Raw genomic sequence first — 17,972 nt, forward strand, 5'->3', positions numbered from 1 at the left:
GGCCGCCGCGTGAGTGCGGCGCGGACTTCTCATGCCCAGATAAAAATGAATTCATAAGATATTTACAAAATTACGATACTCCTCAATTTCAGCCTTTTCCGTTTTGTAATATCAAAGTAATAGAGTGATGGTCAAATTTACGCCTATAAGCATCTCAAGGCCTAGTGAACTGTTGAAAGCCGATGTAGAATTCTGAAAAATAAGAAGTTTAAACTGAAAATTGTTTAAAACTCAACTTGAACGATTTGCCGTTAGGAAAAATTTCTCTAGTTGTTTTTAATCTATTTCACGTAATTAATTATTTTAAATTATTTTCTTTCAATTTGTAATTTTTGTAGTGTTCATCTAGATCTAAATTTATCTTTTCAGTTTTTTTTCTGGCTGAAAACAAAAAAAACACAGTATGTGCTAAATAATTGTTTATTTAAAATTATAATCAAAAATATTTCATTAAAATTGTTTCACTCTTGTCGAGATGAAGTCCCACTTGTTCAAAGACATTTTTGTACGAGTTCTCCGTGTCCATATAATTGAAGTTCTTGTACGTTCTAGGGAAGCTTCGTATAATATCTTGTCCTTCGATCAATGAATCAGTTAATTTGATTTGAAACGATCCCAAAATGTTCGAGTCGAATTCCTGAAAAAATAAAATGTATAATTACTTTTTTCAAGTTGGAAAATACCTTGTAATAGATCCGATGCTTTTCTGGATCAAATGAGGGGTTTCTCAGCTCTACCATTGCCTCCCAGTTGTAGTCTTCATTTACTAACCCATTACATAACGTGCGATATTTTTGAACGTGGATGAAATTCACCTTCTTTCTCCACATCTCATCCACAATATCCAAAATCTGTTCAGGGCAAAGTGTTCCATTGTTACTGAAAATTTAAATTATTGAAAAAAAGTTTATAAAATATATAAACCGGAGTCGAGTTTGACAAAAGTCGGTTTTTACTAGCTTTAAAATCCCGGTGGAGCATTACCACTCCTAGTTATACACTTTTAATCATAATGTCTTCTGAATAGAGTAGGGTAATCACCAGAGTTGTACGGAATGCCATTTTTCTGTTTTCGGAATCCGGAACCGGAATGACATTTTTCGATTTCCGGAATCCGGAATCCGACACCGGAATGACATGACAAAAAAACCCGGAATTCGGAATGATTCGATAAATTTGCAAGGCCAAGTCATTTTTTTGAGTGCTTTTAATGATAAATTATTTTTTAAACTACTTTTGAGGGTTAAAATTGAAAAAGAAGTGCTATAGTTGCTTTTTAAACTCAAAAAATTCCAAATTTCAACTTCTGAATTCCGGAAAAAAGAGACTCAAAACACCGAAATCCGGAACCGGAATCATATTTTCAAAATTCAGAATCGGGAACCGGAACCGGAATGTCAGAAAAACCCGGAATCCGGATTCCGGCACTCTGGTAATCACCTAACAATTATCACCATATCAATTATCGCTTTATCACTAATCACTTTTTGGGAATTTGAGCAATGTAGTTCTGACACATCCAAGCCTACCCTTTTCTTATCAGAACTCAGATACAGAAATATAATTATCATACTTGCAACGGGCCGATTTGAGAATTTTCACCGGCCCGGGTCACAGTACAAAAATTTGAAATTTTGAATTTTTTTGAATTTTTTTTTGATTTTTTCTCAAAAAAGTCGAATTTTCGACTATGTTTTTACATATCGATAAAACTCAAGTTTACATAGGATTTTTGACTACTTTTGATGAAAATTTTGAAAAATTTCGAAAAATTTTGTGAAAAAAATTGTGCTCATTTTTTGGTTCCGGGCCGGCAACTTTCTCTACCGGCCCGGGCCGATATTTTGCAAGTATGATAATTATCGATAATGTTTTCAAACGTAGCAACAATGTGACAGATCACTAATCTCGTAAAGACTTTCGGAAATGACATCCAAAGTTTATATACTTGTCAAGGCCCGGATAATTGGCGCCAAAAGTCAAATTTAAAATTTTTTCGAATTTTTCGAAGTTTTTAAAATTTTTTTAAAGAAAACGTCAAATTTTCGACGATGATTTGAATTAAAAGAAGTTCTGAACAATCATCAAAAATGTTCTCATTTTCGATGAACAATTTGAAAAACGCCCAAAAAAATTTTCGCAAAAATTGGTCCATTTCTTGAAGCCGGTCCGGGTCTTCAAAAATTTTTCAAGCTTGCCTTGACAAGTATGAAAGTTTTCGAACTATTTACAGAGACTTTTCCTAAGATAATTTCCTACGAGATGAACCCTATTAAAAATGTGTTACTCTAGAATAACGAATTACTGTATGACTCACTTTTTAACATGAAAAACCATATTCCATTTTTTTATAGATAAAAAAACTTACAATTCACAAAAAATCAGATAAAATCACATTGTCGACCATCATTCAGTAGTTGGTCATAGATTTAGTTACCCTGAAAATATGAATTAATTAGAATTAATCAATATTGATATATGTGATGGATGAACGAGTTAGTGGACGAATGGGCTAAAGAAAGAAGTAACAAGTTTTCACTATCGATTATAATTATTTCATTTTTTCCCGGTATTGGAAGGAGAGCGACTTCGTGTCATTCTCCACCACCAGTATGTGTACAAAATAATAAGAAATATGTATGAAGGGAGAAATGCCTCTCGGTCGACCTACGGGTTGTTTGCACCCCGCTGGGTGAAGTGCAATTAATCTTCTCAATCAAGAAATAGAACCCGAGGAAAAGGAGAAAGAGACAGGACAAAGACTGGTCTGAGACAGTATTTTCTCCTGGGAAGAGCGACCACCACATTCCGTCTCACTATGAAAATAAACTATGAAAATTAAAATTGTGTGACAGTAGGTTATGTCGTCTGATTTTGAAGTATTGAATTTTTCCTATTTAAAAATTAAAAATAAATATTTTAGTAAATTTGAAGTGTTCCTGAAATTTTTTCGCAATATGAAGATTTTAGGGAATAATCAGTTTGTTTTTCTGCCACGTGCTGGGCCAGAATGCCAAAATTCAAAACTGGGAGAAGAGGTTATTCTACCCCGATTCTTTTCCATGAATAAACACAACTGGTTGTGGTTTTTAATATACATATTTATAAAAAAAAGATAGAATAGACGCTCTTCTCTGGGCGTTTTATGAAATTAATAAATTGGATTAAAAGGGGTTAAAATAAATAATCAAAAAAGCAAAGTGATAACAGTTGACAAATATGATTATGTACAGATAACATCAGAAATAGGACCGAAATTCTAGACGTAGTAGTTGGGTGAAATGAGCAAGTCACGAAGCACCATCAGCTGATCCTCATTGAATTGTCGTTCATGCTCACGCCACGAATCTTGATGAGTGCGCTTGAATTCTGACAATGTGCATTTGACAGCGTCCTAAATTGAGTTGAGATACAATACTATACTTTAATGGTAAAACTCACTCGAACGGTGGCATTCTTATCTGTGGCAAACCGACAAATTGTCATTAGAACTTCTGGAAGAAGAGTTGGTACCGAGTATGGGAAGGACAAAATGATAGCCGACAGTCCAAGGACCCCTCCATGCAATTGAGTAAGATCTTTTGAGTGTGCAGCTGTACTAAACTTAGTGATAAGTTCAAATGTTGTTTCAAAGAATTTGGATTGAAGAAGTCTGCTCAATGCGTCTGCAGCTCGTTCACGAACTTTAATTTGGCTGTCATTCAGGGAATTGACAAGGATCATTCCTGAAAGTTTATTTTTTCAAGATATTCAGCTATTCAGTGAGTCTCTCTGAACAGTTTTCAGCAAACTTGTCATGGGCCGGGCTGAAATTGGTTTTTCTCGGCCCGGCCCGGGGTTTGAAAATTCTAAAAAATTTTTGAACGAAGTTTTGAAATTTTCGTGAATTTTTTCCAAAATGTCGAATTTTACTAAACTTCAAGATTCAATCAAAAGCTAGTTATGCATCAAGAATAGAGTAACGTGTCGATCGCTATGATCATCGATAGAGTCGACGATAATCGGGAAAATCATGATTATCATCTCAAAATTATGGATGACTATCGACGATCATGATCACTCATGATTATCGATAATTTATCGACCGGCGATTATCGATAGTCGGTCGAGGATTATCGACGATAATGAGCAAAAAAAAGACTCCGGAAACGGTTTTAAATGGTTCAAACTAGTCAAAAATGGTGTTTTGGTGGACTTCTGAAGCCCCTCTATCAACTTACACCAAGAAAAACATTTTTAAACGAATTTTTTTTTCTTTTTTTTGAAAAATAAATCTCAGCGGGCCGAGCAAAATCTCAGCCCGGACCGGGGTGGCCGACGGGCCGCGCCGAAATTTGACAAGTTAGGTTTTGTGTAAGAAGACAACTCACCAATATCATCACGATGTAGTCTGAAGACGTATCGATTCGAGAAAACCAGCATTCGAATCATCTTCAACGCCGCTACTTTTGATTTCCACCAACACGGCGAGGAGAGGATTTGCTGGAACTGACGAATAACTTCTGGAGCGTTTTCAGGTGAAATGTAAATTGCTTCTATGTGTGTGATGCACAACGAGCAGCATATCTTTTGAAGCTCCTCATCCCCAACATCATTTGAATAATAGCACCAAAGTGGAAGAAGTTCGATGAATGATGGTGGATACGCATCAAGAGACTGATTGCAAGTGTTGAAGACAAAAGAGATGACTGCACGAAGGGTGAGGCGAGCTTGTTTCTTAGTATCGGACTTCTCTGCCAGTGATGCACTTGATGCAGAATGGGTCATAGTCTCTCCATCGAGCCCATTTATCGGAACAGAACCATTCACACAATTGAAGGAATCGACATCGCGAACCAATCGTACTTCTTCCCAGCAAGTTCCCAGTAAATCCTTGTAGAGGGCTGAAATATCAGCGATTCGTGGTGGTTGCAGACGTTTCGGGAGCGAGGGATCAACACTAACTGCTGGGAGATCGTACCAAGTTGCGGAGGACAGAGAGCTGAAAGAAGGTTTACAGTTCCGCTCAAAAGTGTATTAAGTTTTGGTGTTTTGATCATAACTTAGGTCCCATTTACCTGAAACATTTTGAACACATTTATTGTAGAGATTCGCTAATATTTACAAAAAAATCTAGGTAAAAAAACATGTTCCAAAAGTTTTTTGCACAATTTTCGAAAATCTCCAAAACACGAAAAATTTCATATTTTCTTTTAAATGACTATCAAAAACAGATAGTATAAACTAGGTTTATGATAGTTTTTCTTTATTTAATGTCTGGTTCTTTATTTTTTATGTTACGGTCCGCCATCCATGCTTTACATGTATCCCGAACCGGTAAGTTTTGTGGCTCAAATAACTGTAAAATTGTTATTTTTGTGAAAAATAATGTCGGTATCCGCGAAACTAATCAAAAAATGATGGAAAACAATTTTGAGATACCCCGATTCTGATACAAGCCCTCAATCAGTTTTTGGAAACCTCCAAATGTCCAATATAGGACCCCTATATGTATGTGTTTAACGGAATACTATCATAAACGCTGTTTCACTAACTGGCTTTGTTACACCGGTTTTTTGAAACGAAATATGTCATTTTTCGCATTTTCAAGATTATCGAAAATTTTGCAAAACATTTTTTTTCACCCAACTTTTTTGTAAATATTTTTAAATCTCTACAATAAATGTTTTCCCAAAGTTTCAGGTCAATCGGATTTTTTGAAATAAATTATGATCAAAAAACCCAAACTTAATACACTTTTGAGCGGTACTGTATATTTAGAATTAAAAAACGAAGGATCAGACAACTTACATGGCAACGCGATCTCTCAAGTTAGCGAACGGTTGTACTAAAGATCCTTTCATCATGTCTACTAGTTTATTCCACAATTCAACGCCTCTCCATTTTAATTGACACAAAGCGGAATGCACAAGTAACATCCTGCTACTCGCAGCATACGCATTGTCTGTTGGTCTTTCCACCAACTTGAAGAGCAGGTCAATTAGTGGTTTCAGCATTCGAGCTTCAGAGCTAGCACACACTGTGACGATGACGCCTCTCCAATAGTGTAATCCATCCTCCTTCATGATTTCAAAGGTTTTTGTGAGAAGAGGATCGAGCCAATTCCACATTTTCCGCTGTTTCTCGTATTTCCACAGCTTCGAGCCATTGATCAATCCAGCTGTAATTTCAGCTGCTAGTTTCTGTTCATACTTCTTGCCACTTGCAAGTAGAATTTCCAACTGGGTACGGAATGCAGGGGTCAAAACATCTCCGTAGCATCTGAAGAGACCTTGGAGCAACGAGAAGTGAACTGCACTTAACTTTCCTTCTCTTCATCTTCCTTCTCGACGGAGAAAAGTTCACGGAAACGAGTCATGAATTTGTCATCTTGGAATGTTTCCACAATATACTTCTCAACTTCGTGGAACTCATCATAGCTCCTGTCGATAGCCTTCTGCTCTTTCAATGGAGCGTATGTTCTCAGTTTTGCAGGCCACGTGTAGGATCCCCAGTTTTGTTTGCAACAGAACTGGAATGCATCCCATTCTTCATTAGTTTTCGGTAACTTCTCTTCTTCGTACATCATGCAACGGTTGTCCGTTCGGAAGCCATATGGAATAGGATGTTTGGCGCCAACCGAAGTGTTTGGTGCCTTGTATGGAATTAAATATTCTCGCTTGACTGCTTTCGGTTTTGTCATCTTCAACCATGAAGCAACAGCCTCAGCTGCGAATCTTCTGGTCTTGACTCGATCGTTAATAAGTAGCCGTACAAACATCTTTACAACATTATCCGGAAGAGGGCAGTCCCGCCGAATTTGCATTGACAGCATCGAATAAGACATATCAAGATGACGCCAGTGAAGAGTTGGGTCATTAGCAAGAGAAAATAGTTGTTCGATCAACGAGAAGTAGTTAGACTTTGACTTCTCGAAATTTTCCGTAAGCAAATCTCTGTATTTGGCGATTTCCACTTTCGTTGGACCACGGAGCATTTCGGCGTTGTGCAAGGGAGATCCTTCATCAGCGGCTTTCAACAGCTTCCAGGCAGCTTCCACGTTTTTCGGTTCCCACTCGTATTTCAGACGATAACTCTCATAGTCATCGACGATCGTGTTCTGAGCCGTTTCGAGAAGAGCAATGATCGATGGCTTCTCGCTGTGCTGAACTTTGACAAGCGCAGGCCACATTTTCAACTGTTGTTCGAATCCCTTACGAAGAATCAACGACTGCTCCTGGCCATCAATAAGCAAGTGTAGAGCTCCTTTTAGTTGCTCATGGGTCACGTCATTTCCAGGTTCCAAAAATGAAAGAATATCAATAACGATTTGCTTGTATGAGTATGGATGCTCTATGAGATTGCCGAGAAGAACGGCCTGGGCTTTAGCACGGTTCTGAAAAAAACTGAAATTTCAAAGAGCTTGAAAAGTTTAAAGGCGTATTGTGGTCTATTGTGATGTTATCATATTATAATGTATGAGTTTCGGCGAGTTCATTTTCACACTTCAAGAATTTTTTTTAGTTTGGTGCTCAACCCGTTGAGAGCGAGCGCTGGAAAGTTTGGTCAGTGTAATGGCTAAAGAAAAATTAAAGCGGTGGCATTTCGACTTTGGATGCTGTGATTTTTTGAATTTTGACGGTATTTTCGAGCATTTTTGTTGTTTTCTTTCAATAAATTCGATAGAATACGATAAATATTGATTTAAAAAAACACTAAAAACAATCGAATATAACGGCCGAAATAGCAGCATACTGAAAAAAAGCCGTAGTGAAACTTCCAGAACTTTCTCACTGACCAAACTTTCCGCAGCGGGATGTGCATCGAATTAAAAAATTTTTGAAGTATGAAAATGAATACGCCGAAATGCATACATTATGATATGAAAATTTCATAACAGACCACAGTATGCATTTAAATAACTCACCTCACTGTATGTACTTGTGGCTACTTTTAATAACGTATCCTGTAGAAGCTTGTGGTGTTCGTTATAATGCCATCCTTGCGTGTGAGCAACACGCTTTTGATGCAATAACATGATGTACTCCTCCACAATCGTCTCGATATTACTACGATCTCCAGCCAACTTGTCGCAGAGCATTGTTTTGGTGACACGATAACTAGTTGATGACGTGTCGCACAATTCTTTGGTGTAACCACGATTGAGTGGCAAACTTTTGAGAATTGAAACCGCTTCTTGAAGGGATTTTACGTCATCCGGATTGTGATCTAGAAGCCAATTGATCAAGTCAATTGTGCATTCAAGGATTATCTGTCGCACATTTTTTCCATCAATTGAGATTTCGGGTGTTCCCTTTGGTTTCACAATTGTCATCATTTCGTCTTCGGGGGAAATAATGTGCGAGTCGGCTAGTGGCATGATCTTTCCCTCGAAAAGAGGCAAAGAGAAGCATGGCCCAAGGAGTGCACTTCTGATTAGGTAAAGGTGATGAAGCATTTCTTTTTTGGATATTCCGATAGGAGTTTTCAGTGCATTAATTGTTGGTATCAACCATTTTCTCAGAAGTTCTGTTGATCGGTCAATAGATTCTTGAGTGGGAATGATCCACTCTGGATTCCAGTTCTTCTTATCAATGGGAGCTGCCCAATGTCTGATAGCCAAGAATTGATCTGTTGGAAGATCATACATTTTCCGCCGCTCGATAAGAGAATTGATTTGAATGGATGTCAATTGACTTAGAAGGTTTTCGAGAACGTTGAGCGCCTTTTCAGTAGCAGTAGTACACTTCTTGTCGGGCATTACAAGATCCATGAGAGTTTCAACCATGTTCCAGTTATCCAAAAGAAGCTTTGGATGCACTTTGATAATTCTAGATGAAATCGAGATCCACCAGAGAGTTCCAAACTCAACTTTCTCATCCGTATAGAACTCAGCTGCAATAAAGAGATGATGAAGAATATACAAATCAGTAAAACTCACGAGTAATACATCCCTGTAACTTGGAGATAACAAGTTTGAAGAATTTCTGGAAGACGATGTCGGGATGGAACTGGCACGCCACTTGAATCATATCTCCAATCACTTCGTTGGCAACTCGACTATCGAATACATGCTCACATGCGAAATTGTACAACTTGTTAACAGCAATATTGAACAACTCTGTGCTACTGTTTCTGCAGATTCCTCTGAAGACTGATAAGGTCCCTCGGTGGAAGATCTTATCCTCAATGTTATTTACAGTTTTTGCAGAGATTGATCCATGTGTGCTGGTTGTACTAGCTGTTTGACCAACAGCTATCAACATGTCAAACATTCGATCCATAAGCATAGAGATGAGCGAATCAAAGCTAGCCGTCGCTGAACAAAGATCTTTTTCGTCCTCGCTGAGATTGCATCGAACATGAACTGCTTCTGAGCAATCAACGATTGGAATCATATTCACAATAACTGTGATGATTTGATATGTGACCTGGCACTTGCTAATATCATTACAATCGAGGTAGCAAGGTAGCAACGAATTGAGTATCGTAATAACATGAATTCGATAAGTTTTCCCGTTTTCATCCGGCTCATCGTTCACTAGTGGAATCAAAACACCGAGAAGAGTTTCGAGAGTTTGAAGTAGACGATGTGGTTCGACCAACGTTTCAAGTGCCGGATAGACCATTTCAAGAACGACTGGAAGGATGATCTTGGGACATAACAGACATGCAGATCTGAATGCAGGGCTGACGAGTTTCTTGCATGTTTTGGTGAACGCGATGAGCTTGAGACTTGGCAGTAGCATGTTGACCAGCTCGTCGAGATGCTCTTGTGTCAGTCGCATTTCATCGGGAATCTGAAACACAATTGAAATTTATTCGCATACATTCTTCAAAGCTACAGTACCGTCCTTCAAAAGTATATTAAACTTTGGTTTTTTCAGTTAAAAATGTCCAAATTTGAGAGTGTGTCATGGTAATACTAATTGTCCCATCAAGAAGATTTTTTATGAATTATACAAGTCAAAAATAGACCTTCAGTTTTGTAGTTAACAACATTTTTGTACAATCACTCGCTAAAGAGTTATAGTCATTTTAAGACGAGGGCTCAAAAATCGCACTATTTTACACTAAAACTGGTCGATTTGAGGAGAAATTGCTCTGTCATTACGTAACTTGCGTACAAAAAAGTTGTCAACTACAAAAATGAAGTTCTACTTTTGGTCTGTTTGATTTCATAAAAAGTTATTTTGTGGGACAGTTAGTTTTACCATAACACTCTCAAAGGTATGCATTTTCAACTCAAAAAGGTAAAACTTAATACACTTTTGAGCGGTACTGTACATTCTTCACTGTTATACCTTCGTCAATGTTCTGGATTTTTCAGATCGTTCTCTTTTTAACCGAAGGAGTGTGTTCGAAAGCAGTTTGGAGAGAAGAACCATAATGCGTTTTGTATGGAGTCCATTGTTCGACGGGTGCAAGAATGATTCGACTTGATTGAACAAATCACGCAGGTGACTCATCAACTTTTCGTGTGATTTTGTTCCCATCATGAAAACTAGCCAGATGGATCCGTATTTCAGATTGAAAATTTGGCAGAGTGCAGTGACATGTCCAAGGCGTAAAGATCTCAGAAGGCGACTGAAAATGAGATCCAGCTTGTCCGTCCAGTCAATGTGACCGGGACATTCGACAGATAGTCTTGCGAACATTTTGGTGGCTTTTGTCTCAAAAAATGAATTATTCGTGATTTGTTCATACCAATACCATGCTTCATCGAACCAAATAGCAGATCCATGTGAGAGCTGCTTCTCTACTGGTAAAGATGTGCACAGAAACAAATCCATCAGTTTCCAATATCGAAGGCACGATTCATCATCCCAAATGCACATGAACGGTCTGACTTCATCGAGGAGTTCTTGAACTGATTCATCTGAGAAGTAGGGGCGAGCGTAGACTATCAGTGTGTGCAAATCTGTTCGGAATCCGACTGGCATCAGAAACAGGCCATCGTCCTCGAGATTCTTGAACGTAACTTCAACATAGAGCTCCATCAATGGTCGCCACTCGATAACCAAATCTTCGCGAGTCAGAAAATCCTTTTTACAAAGTAGAGTGCACAATCTGCGCATCGCGATTTTCACATTCCGGAAAAGTGCTCCTTTTTTAAGAAGCGGAAGGAAGATGCGAATCAGTTGGATGTGCTCTTCTTTTGAAAACCGACGGCCATAAAAGTCGATGTACCTGTCGAGCTCCATCGTCCAATGCCAAAATCCAGTTTCAGCATCGTTCAGGAGAATCGATTCTGCGAGTCCCTTTTTAATCATTTGGAAGTGCCGGTTGGCTTGCTCTTCGAGTTCTGCACGATATGGTAGCTTCTTGAGTTGCCAAATCTCCTCCGAGAAGTGTTTCTTGGCAGCGTCTTCTATTTCCAGACATTCTTCTGAAGAATACAAATAGGAGTATTGAAGTTTAACACGAAAAATAATTTAGAGTACCGTCAAAAAGGTTGTAATCTTTGGCCCTTTTCAGTTGAAATCGGCCAACTTCGAGAGTGTGGCATGGTAATACTGATAGTCCCATAAAGTAAATTATGTATAAACTATACAGAACAATGGTAGAACTTTATTTTTGTAGTGTACAACTTTTTTGTACAGACACTCCCTAGAGATTTACATCTAAACAGAATAATTTCTCTCTCAAATCGACCAAATTCAATGTAAAATAGTGAAATTTTTGAGCTGTCGTCTCAAAAAAGTTGCCAACTACAAAAATAAAGCTCTACCTTTTTTCTGCATAATTCATAAAAACTCTACTTGATGAAACAATCAGTGATACCGTAACACCCTTTCAAAGTTGGCCATTTTCAACTGAAAAAGGCAAAAGTTTACAACCTTTTGGACGGTACTGTACCATCACTATGAACACTCTCCAGTTCCGTGTCGAGGTCTTCCATGTCGGTGTCTTCCTCCAGATCCTCGGTGTCGGTGTCTGACTCAGACGACGAGATGTCATCTTCCGAATCGCTCTTAAAATGAGTGGTTCTAGCCCTTTATTCTCTCTATCCGCTTCCGACTCACCATTTTTATTCTGCTCGAAAAATATCAGCTACAGTATATAAAAAAATTACTAGATTACAAAATGTAGTTAGGAAGGGCGCCCTGAACTCGAGAGGAGAAGTACTTCAAATATTTATCGGCCCCGTGTAGTGAGCAAAATGTTAGCTTAATATGTTTACCATTAACAAACATGTGCTTTTGTGTGTACCGATTTCACTCAGTGTTCCTCAAATTAAATCATTTGATTTGAGTTTTACTTATCGGAGTAAATGCGTTTGTTTTCTAATTTCTCGATTTTCAGAGCTTAGTTCAGGTATTATTGAGTGTTTATCATTTAAAAATTATATTTTCCAGATTAAAACCAGAATTGTTCCGTATCAAAAATATAATTGAACTGATATAATCCCCCCGGTATACAGTACCGGCCCCAAAAAAGTATCATATTTTGCCTTCTTCAGTTGAAAATAACCATACTTGTCAAGGGCCGGGCCGGGCTTTTTTTTCAAAACTTCAGGCCCGGCCCGGCCCGGCCCCTCAGGCCCGAGTAAAGGTGGACTAAGTTCAACTTTGATTTTTTCATAGAATAATGTATGTGTGTCTGAATTCATTTTCATATCGAAAGAAAATTTTCAAAAAATTTTTTTCAAGTTTTATAACATAATTACTTTCGCCATTTTTTTATTGTTTTCTTCCACGGCTACAGAAATGCCCAAACTGTTTCGCCGCTTGATCTCTGCGGGGTTTCGACCGAATTTTTATATTCTTTCGATATGGAAATGAACTCACGGAAACACACAGATTATTCTGGGAAAAAATCAGATTTGACCATAGTACACCTTCAAGTTTTTTATTGCCGGAGGCGTCTCGCAAAAAAATTCAGTCAATCTTTCGAAAAATATACTAAATCATCGTGAAAAAATTATAAAAAACGAGTAAATTGGGAAATTTTTCCTCATGAAAAATTGAATTTTTGGGAAAAATTTGAAAAATTTTCTCAAAAATCCCATATCCCTGAAAAGAGGGGCCTGAGGGGCCGGGCCCGGGCCGAAGCTTTTCAGGCCCGGCCTTTTTTTTGACCGCTCATAAAATTTTACACTTTTTTTTTGGAGTGTGTCGCGGAATTAATAGGTCTTAATTCACGACCTTCAATAACCAGCCTAACAACTCTATGGCGTCTGTTAGATTCACAAATATCTAACCAAAATGGCTATACGAAATGGTTCGACAATAAATTCAATACGTGTTACGTAACCTTCCCGAGGAAATGCTCAACAACTCTCGTCGACTACTTGCGTGCCCTGACCTCTGATTGTGCTGACCCCAAGATAACGATCGCCCTCGATTCGCTGCATATAAGGAAACGGAATCAACGGGAAACTTGGCTCTACTCTTGTTCAACACTCTCTTTCAACACTCTCACCTCCGCTCTACTTCAAATAACTCGATTTTTCTTTTTTATTCAATTTTTCTCTTTTCCTCGCAGGTTTTCTATCAAAACACAGACAAATGATTTATATTAAAAAATTTCATCAAAAAGTTAGAAAATTAATTGTTTTTTAAAACATCCGTTTTTTTAAAAAAAGGAATCACAAAGAATTTTGAAAAAGTGGTTGGAGTGGATAAACTGTACTGTCAGTGAACGTTGCGATGTTTTATGTTATACCTTTATATAAACAAAGCGAGAAATGCAATAAAAACATAAATGTGCATGTTTAGATTAAAAACTTCTTTTTTTCTCGTCTCCTTGAATTCTTATTATTTCTATTCCCGACTGCCTTCTGTATGGCTGGGTCGTCTTGATTTTTATGGAATTATTGATTTGTTGGATTTTGTGGCTTTTGGTAGAAGAAAGGTGAGTCAATATTTCCTTTTTTTGACAGTTCCTGTAAATTCAGTGAATTCAGTGCACCTGGTTCAAAATAAATTTATTATAGATACCCATCCCCTCAATTTATGTTGGTTTAACAGTAAATATGGGTTAAACTCGAGTCGAGGTGAACTAGGGTGCTTGAATTCAAATCAACGATACGTTGCATACCGTCGATGACAACATATATCCCTCAAAAAGAGTATGTGTATTCGGCCCAATGTAAGTGAGACTAATTGTGGCCCAATTAAAATTCTTTTTTTTTAGCGAGGAGGTCGCGTTGTTCGAGTTGGAGCCTAAAGAGAGCCAAGAAAAAAACCTGAACATTAGTATTAATAAATTTCAAAATGGGGTCTATTTTGGGTGTGTCTGCATATGTGTCCCCTTATATCATTAGTATGTTTGTGTACAATTTTTTTTCACAATTATAATAAAGTGGATTTTCGCAGTTCCCAAATTGTTTAACACAGCCTGTAACGGATTTCCGTATAAATTAGACAGTGGTGTTACCGTATATTATTGAGGACTTTCTAGAACTGAGTCGATCTAAAAAAGAAAATCTGGCTAGTAAAAATCTTTATTTCAGAAAATTGAATAAATCCAAAATTCTTGCATATCCTCTATTGTGGTCCACACAGCGGTTACACATTTTCAGAATCATTCGACTTTCTTCAACGTCCAGACCATATTTCCTGCACAACACTTCATCACAGCTACATCCAGCTTCCCTTTTGATTTGTCAAGAACTTTGAGCAGGGCATCTGAAAATCAAGATGATTAAAAAACGTTTCATACAGAAAGCAATTACTGACTCACATCTATTTCCTAAATAGCAAAAAGTTGTTACAATAAAACAGCTAAACGATCTGGAGACACCCTAAAGTTATTTGATATATTGACTGCCCTAAAATACGAATTTATTCTAATGTTGTCTACTTCTGCACTAGAAAATTCCAAGCACAAATAATAAGTCTAAAAGCGTGAGAACTCTCTGCCGACTAAATGATGTACAGTACCGCTCAAAAATATATCAAGTTGTGTTTTTCTCAGTTGAAAATGCCCAACTTTGAAAGGGTGTTACGGTATTACTGATTGTCCCACAAATCAAATATTTAATGTGTCATATAGTACAAAGGTAGATCTTTATTTTTGTAGTTGGCCATTATTTTGTACGGACACTACCTAGAGAGTTATAGTCATTTTAAGGCGACACCTCTAAAATTGCACTGTAAGGACTGACCATGCAAAAAAAGTTGTCAACTTCAAAAATATAGCTCTACTTTTGGTCTGTATCATAGTTGTACAAAATGCCATTTTCCGAAAAACCGGAATCCGGAATCCGGAACCGGAATCAAATTTTTCATTTTCCGGAATCCGGAATCCGGAACCGGAATGAAGTTTTTCAAATACCGGAATCCGAAATCCGGAACCGGAATCAAAATTTTAATTTTCCGGAATCCGGAATCCGGAACCGGAATGACAAAAAAACCCGGAATTCCGGAATTTCGGAATCCGGAATCCGGAATGATTCGATAAATTTGCAAGGCCAAATCATTTTTTCGAGTTTTTTTAATTATATATAAAGTTTAAAACTACTTTCGAAGTTCAAAACCGAAAAAGAAATAATGTAGTTGTCTTTGAAACTCAAAAAAATTTTTTAATTTAAACTTCAGAATTCCGGGAAAAAAATTCAAAAAACCGGAATCCGGAATCCGGAATCGGAATGAAAATTTTCATTTTCCGGAATCCGGAACCCGGAACCGGAATGAAAATTTTCACTTTCCGGAATCCGGAACCGGAACCGGAATGTCAAAAAAAGCCGGAATTCCGGAATCCGGAATTTCCGGAATCCGGATTCCGGACAACTATGGTCTGTATGATCCATTAAAAATTAACTTAGTGAGAAAATAATTTATACCGAAACACACTCTCAAAGTTAGGCATTTTTAACTGAAAAGGACAAAATATGATATCATTTTGGCAGGTACTGTATTTGATATATTGACCACCCTAAAATACGACTTCATTCTAATGATGTCTATTTCAACACTAGAAAATTTCAATCCCTCATAATTGTTCTCTGTGAGAACTCTCTGCCGACTAACTGATGTGTCAATATCAGACAAATGTTTATATAAAAACAGACACTTACCCTGCTTCCATGGGGTGCTGAATAAACTGTCGACTGTGTGGATGGTACAGTACGGTAGGTTCCCGACGAGTCCATTAACACCCTTAAACTTTTAAAATTTGTTTCTAAAAATTTACTTGTACGTTAAACTTACGTTTTCATCTCGAAGGGCAGGGGCACTTTGTCCTCTAATTAGGTCATTTCTTACATTACCCCTTTCTTGGAGGGTAATGATAAACAACTCCTCGGCCGCGAACGTGGATGAAATGTGAGCGGCGCGGATGAGAAGTGCTCCGATAGGAATCACCGGGCGCCCCAAGCCCCTACGGCCATTCCAACCTCTAGTGATATATCTGAAAATCAGATATTATTTTATAGTCTTTTATAAAAAACAATAGAAGTGCTAGCCTTTTTCAATCTGATATACCTAGAGACCGCAACATTTTTTTCAAACTCATTTTTTCATAAAAATTTCTATCTTGACCTGTTCTTCAGGTAAATGGAAGTACATTCCCAAAATTTTTCCCGAAAATATTCACACTCTCCGAAGTTACAGGACCTTTTAGTCAGCCATGGTTTCTACTGAATTTCTCTTGGGGAATTCTTTCGTTTTCCTGACCACGCAAAAAATATTTTCTGTTTTCACGTTCAATCCGTCGAATTTTTGTAAAATTTGGGAAAGTTCGAACCAGAAACCGTTTGATTAAAAACCCAGCGTCTTATCCACTGAACTAAATGAGTACAAATGTGACGCTGATAATAGGAAAATATATTTTTGAAAATTGAAGAGAATTATTTGAAGAATTTTCAGCTTATTTCGAGATAAAACATCAAATATCTGAAGTTCTACAATACGGATTTTTTAATTTCTAAGTGGATCTAGATCGAAATTTTGCGTAGAATCTGATTCCGTCGAGAAACGATGCGAGTCTGACTTGTATTAACCTGAACTGTCGATAAAACTACTTTTCTTTTTGAGCCTGTTGTCTTCCGACACCGAAAAAACCACATTTTACGAATCAACGGCTTTCAAAATTTTGGCCCCAGGTACCTGAAGAGATGTCTAAGCAGAATATGTCAGAAAATAGATCGGTTATCACTGTAAATTTTTGAAGTGATGCCTCGAAGTTCAGCTGGCTCCCAAAAAAATTCGACAACACGAAAATTTAATTTTCTTTCAAAACCTATTAGAGTATCTCAAGAACTACTACAAAAAGTAAAAAAACGATGCGAGTCTGACCTAGAACAACCTAAACGTGACATTTTACTGAAAAAAGCAAAATGTTTTTTTCAGTTTTCTGAGAAAACTAAACATTTGGGTGAAACGAAAGTGTGTTCATCGGATTCTACGTACTCGATTACATAGGGGTCAAAAGTTTTCATTCTGTTTTAGCGTTCTGGGCTCTCAGGGCAGACCGTCAAACATTTCAATACCCTCCTCATGACGCCCCAAGAGAAGAAAATGAAAAACTCCGCCCACGTTCATTGCGGTCCCTAACTTTAATTGTTGATTTTGACGACAGAGGAAGTTAATTATTGAGAGGAAACTTCATATTTTTTCCGTTTTCAAATGGAATCCAGAATCTTGACTACAGTAACCCATATTTGAGAGTAGATCAAAACGTTTTTCATAATCGACAAGGGAGTCGTCCATTCGAGAACATCTCCTTCTTCTTCTCCTTTCTCAGAATAGCTTTTTCATCAAAAAAATTTCGAAAATCTTTGAATCTTTTCAATGTTTCCCAAGGGACGATTCGGAAAACAAAAAATAAGAAAATTGGGAAAAAAGGGAAGGAGAAGGGAAGGGGGGCGATCAGAGTTAGATGATAGATCTTTTTGTTTTCCGGAGGCCCCGAAAAAGAAAAATAAGCGGACCGCCTAAAAATTCAATAATCCCGTCACTACTTTTGGTGGGAAAAAGAAAGAAATCATATACTTTTTTGCAGAGCACTTTCTCCTTTTTTCTCAAAGCTTGAGCTTGTAAAGTCAT

At 37.5% G+C, this 17,972-nt stretch overlaps 3 protein-coding genes across 3 annotated transcripts; all 3 read right to left on the reverse strand.

The window, feature by feature from the left end:
* Nucleotides 1–436: 436 nt before the first annotated feature.
* GCK72_002866 (uncharacterized protein) lies at nucleotides 437–830 on the reverse strand (the record flags this gene model as incomplete). The annotated part of the gene is made up of 2 exons (XM_003099035.2): nucleotides 437–637; nucleotides 684–830. The coding sequence occupies 2 exons, from the start codon at nucleotides 828–830 to the stop codon at nucleotides 437–439; spliced, it is 348 nt and encodes a 115-aa protein (XP_003099083.2).
* Nucleotides 831–3,259: 2,429 nt separating this feature from the next.
* Nucleotides 3,260–6,110, reverse strand: GCK72_002867 (uncharacterized protein; the record flags this gene model as incomplete). The annotated part of the gene is made up of 4 exons (XM_003099010.2): nucleotides 3,260–3,394; nucleotides 3,442–3,725; nucleotides 4,371–4,981; nucleotides 5,791–6,110. The coding sequence occupies 4 exons, from the start codon at nucleotides 6,108–6,110 to the stop codon at nucleotides 3,260–3,262; spliced, it is 1,350 nt and encodes a 449-aa protein (XP_003099058.2).
* A 188-nt stretch (nucleotides 6,111–6,298) lies between these two features.
* On the reverse strand, nucleotides 6,299–16,078 carry GCK72_002868 (uncharacterized protein; the record flags this gene model as incomplete). The annotated part of the gene is made up of 8 exons (XM_053723658.1): nucleotides 6,299–7,375; nucleotides 7,907–8,874; nucleotides 8,921–9,779; nucleotides 10,284–11,368; nucleotides 11,839–11,953; nucleotides 14,536–14,612; nucleotides 14,668–14,728; nucleotides 16,004–16,078. The coding sequence occupies 8 exons, from the start codon at nucleotides 16,076–16,078 to the stop codon at nucleotides 6,299–6,301; spliced, it is 4,317 nt and encodes a 1,438-aa protein (XP_053592303.1).
* Nucleotides 16,079–17,972: the final 1,894 nt, after the last annotated feature.

Source organism: Caenorhabditis remanei, chromosome I, assembly GCF_010183535.1.
Source record: "Caenorhabditis remanei strain PX506 chromosome I, whole genome shotgun sequence".
Taxonomy (NCBI): domain Eukaryota; kingdom Metazoa; phylum Nematoda; class Chromadorea; order Rhabditida; family Rhabditidae; genus Caenorhabditis; species Caenorhabditis remanei.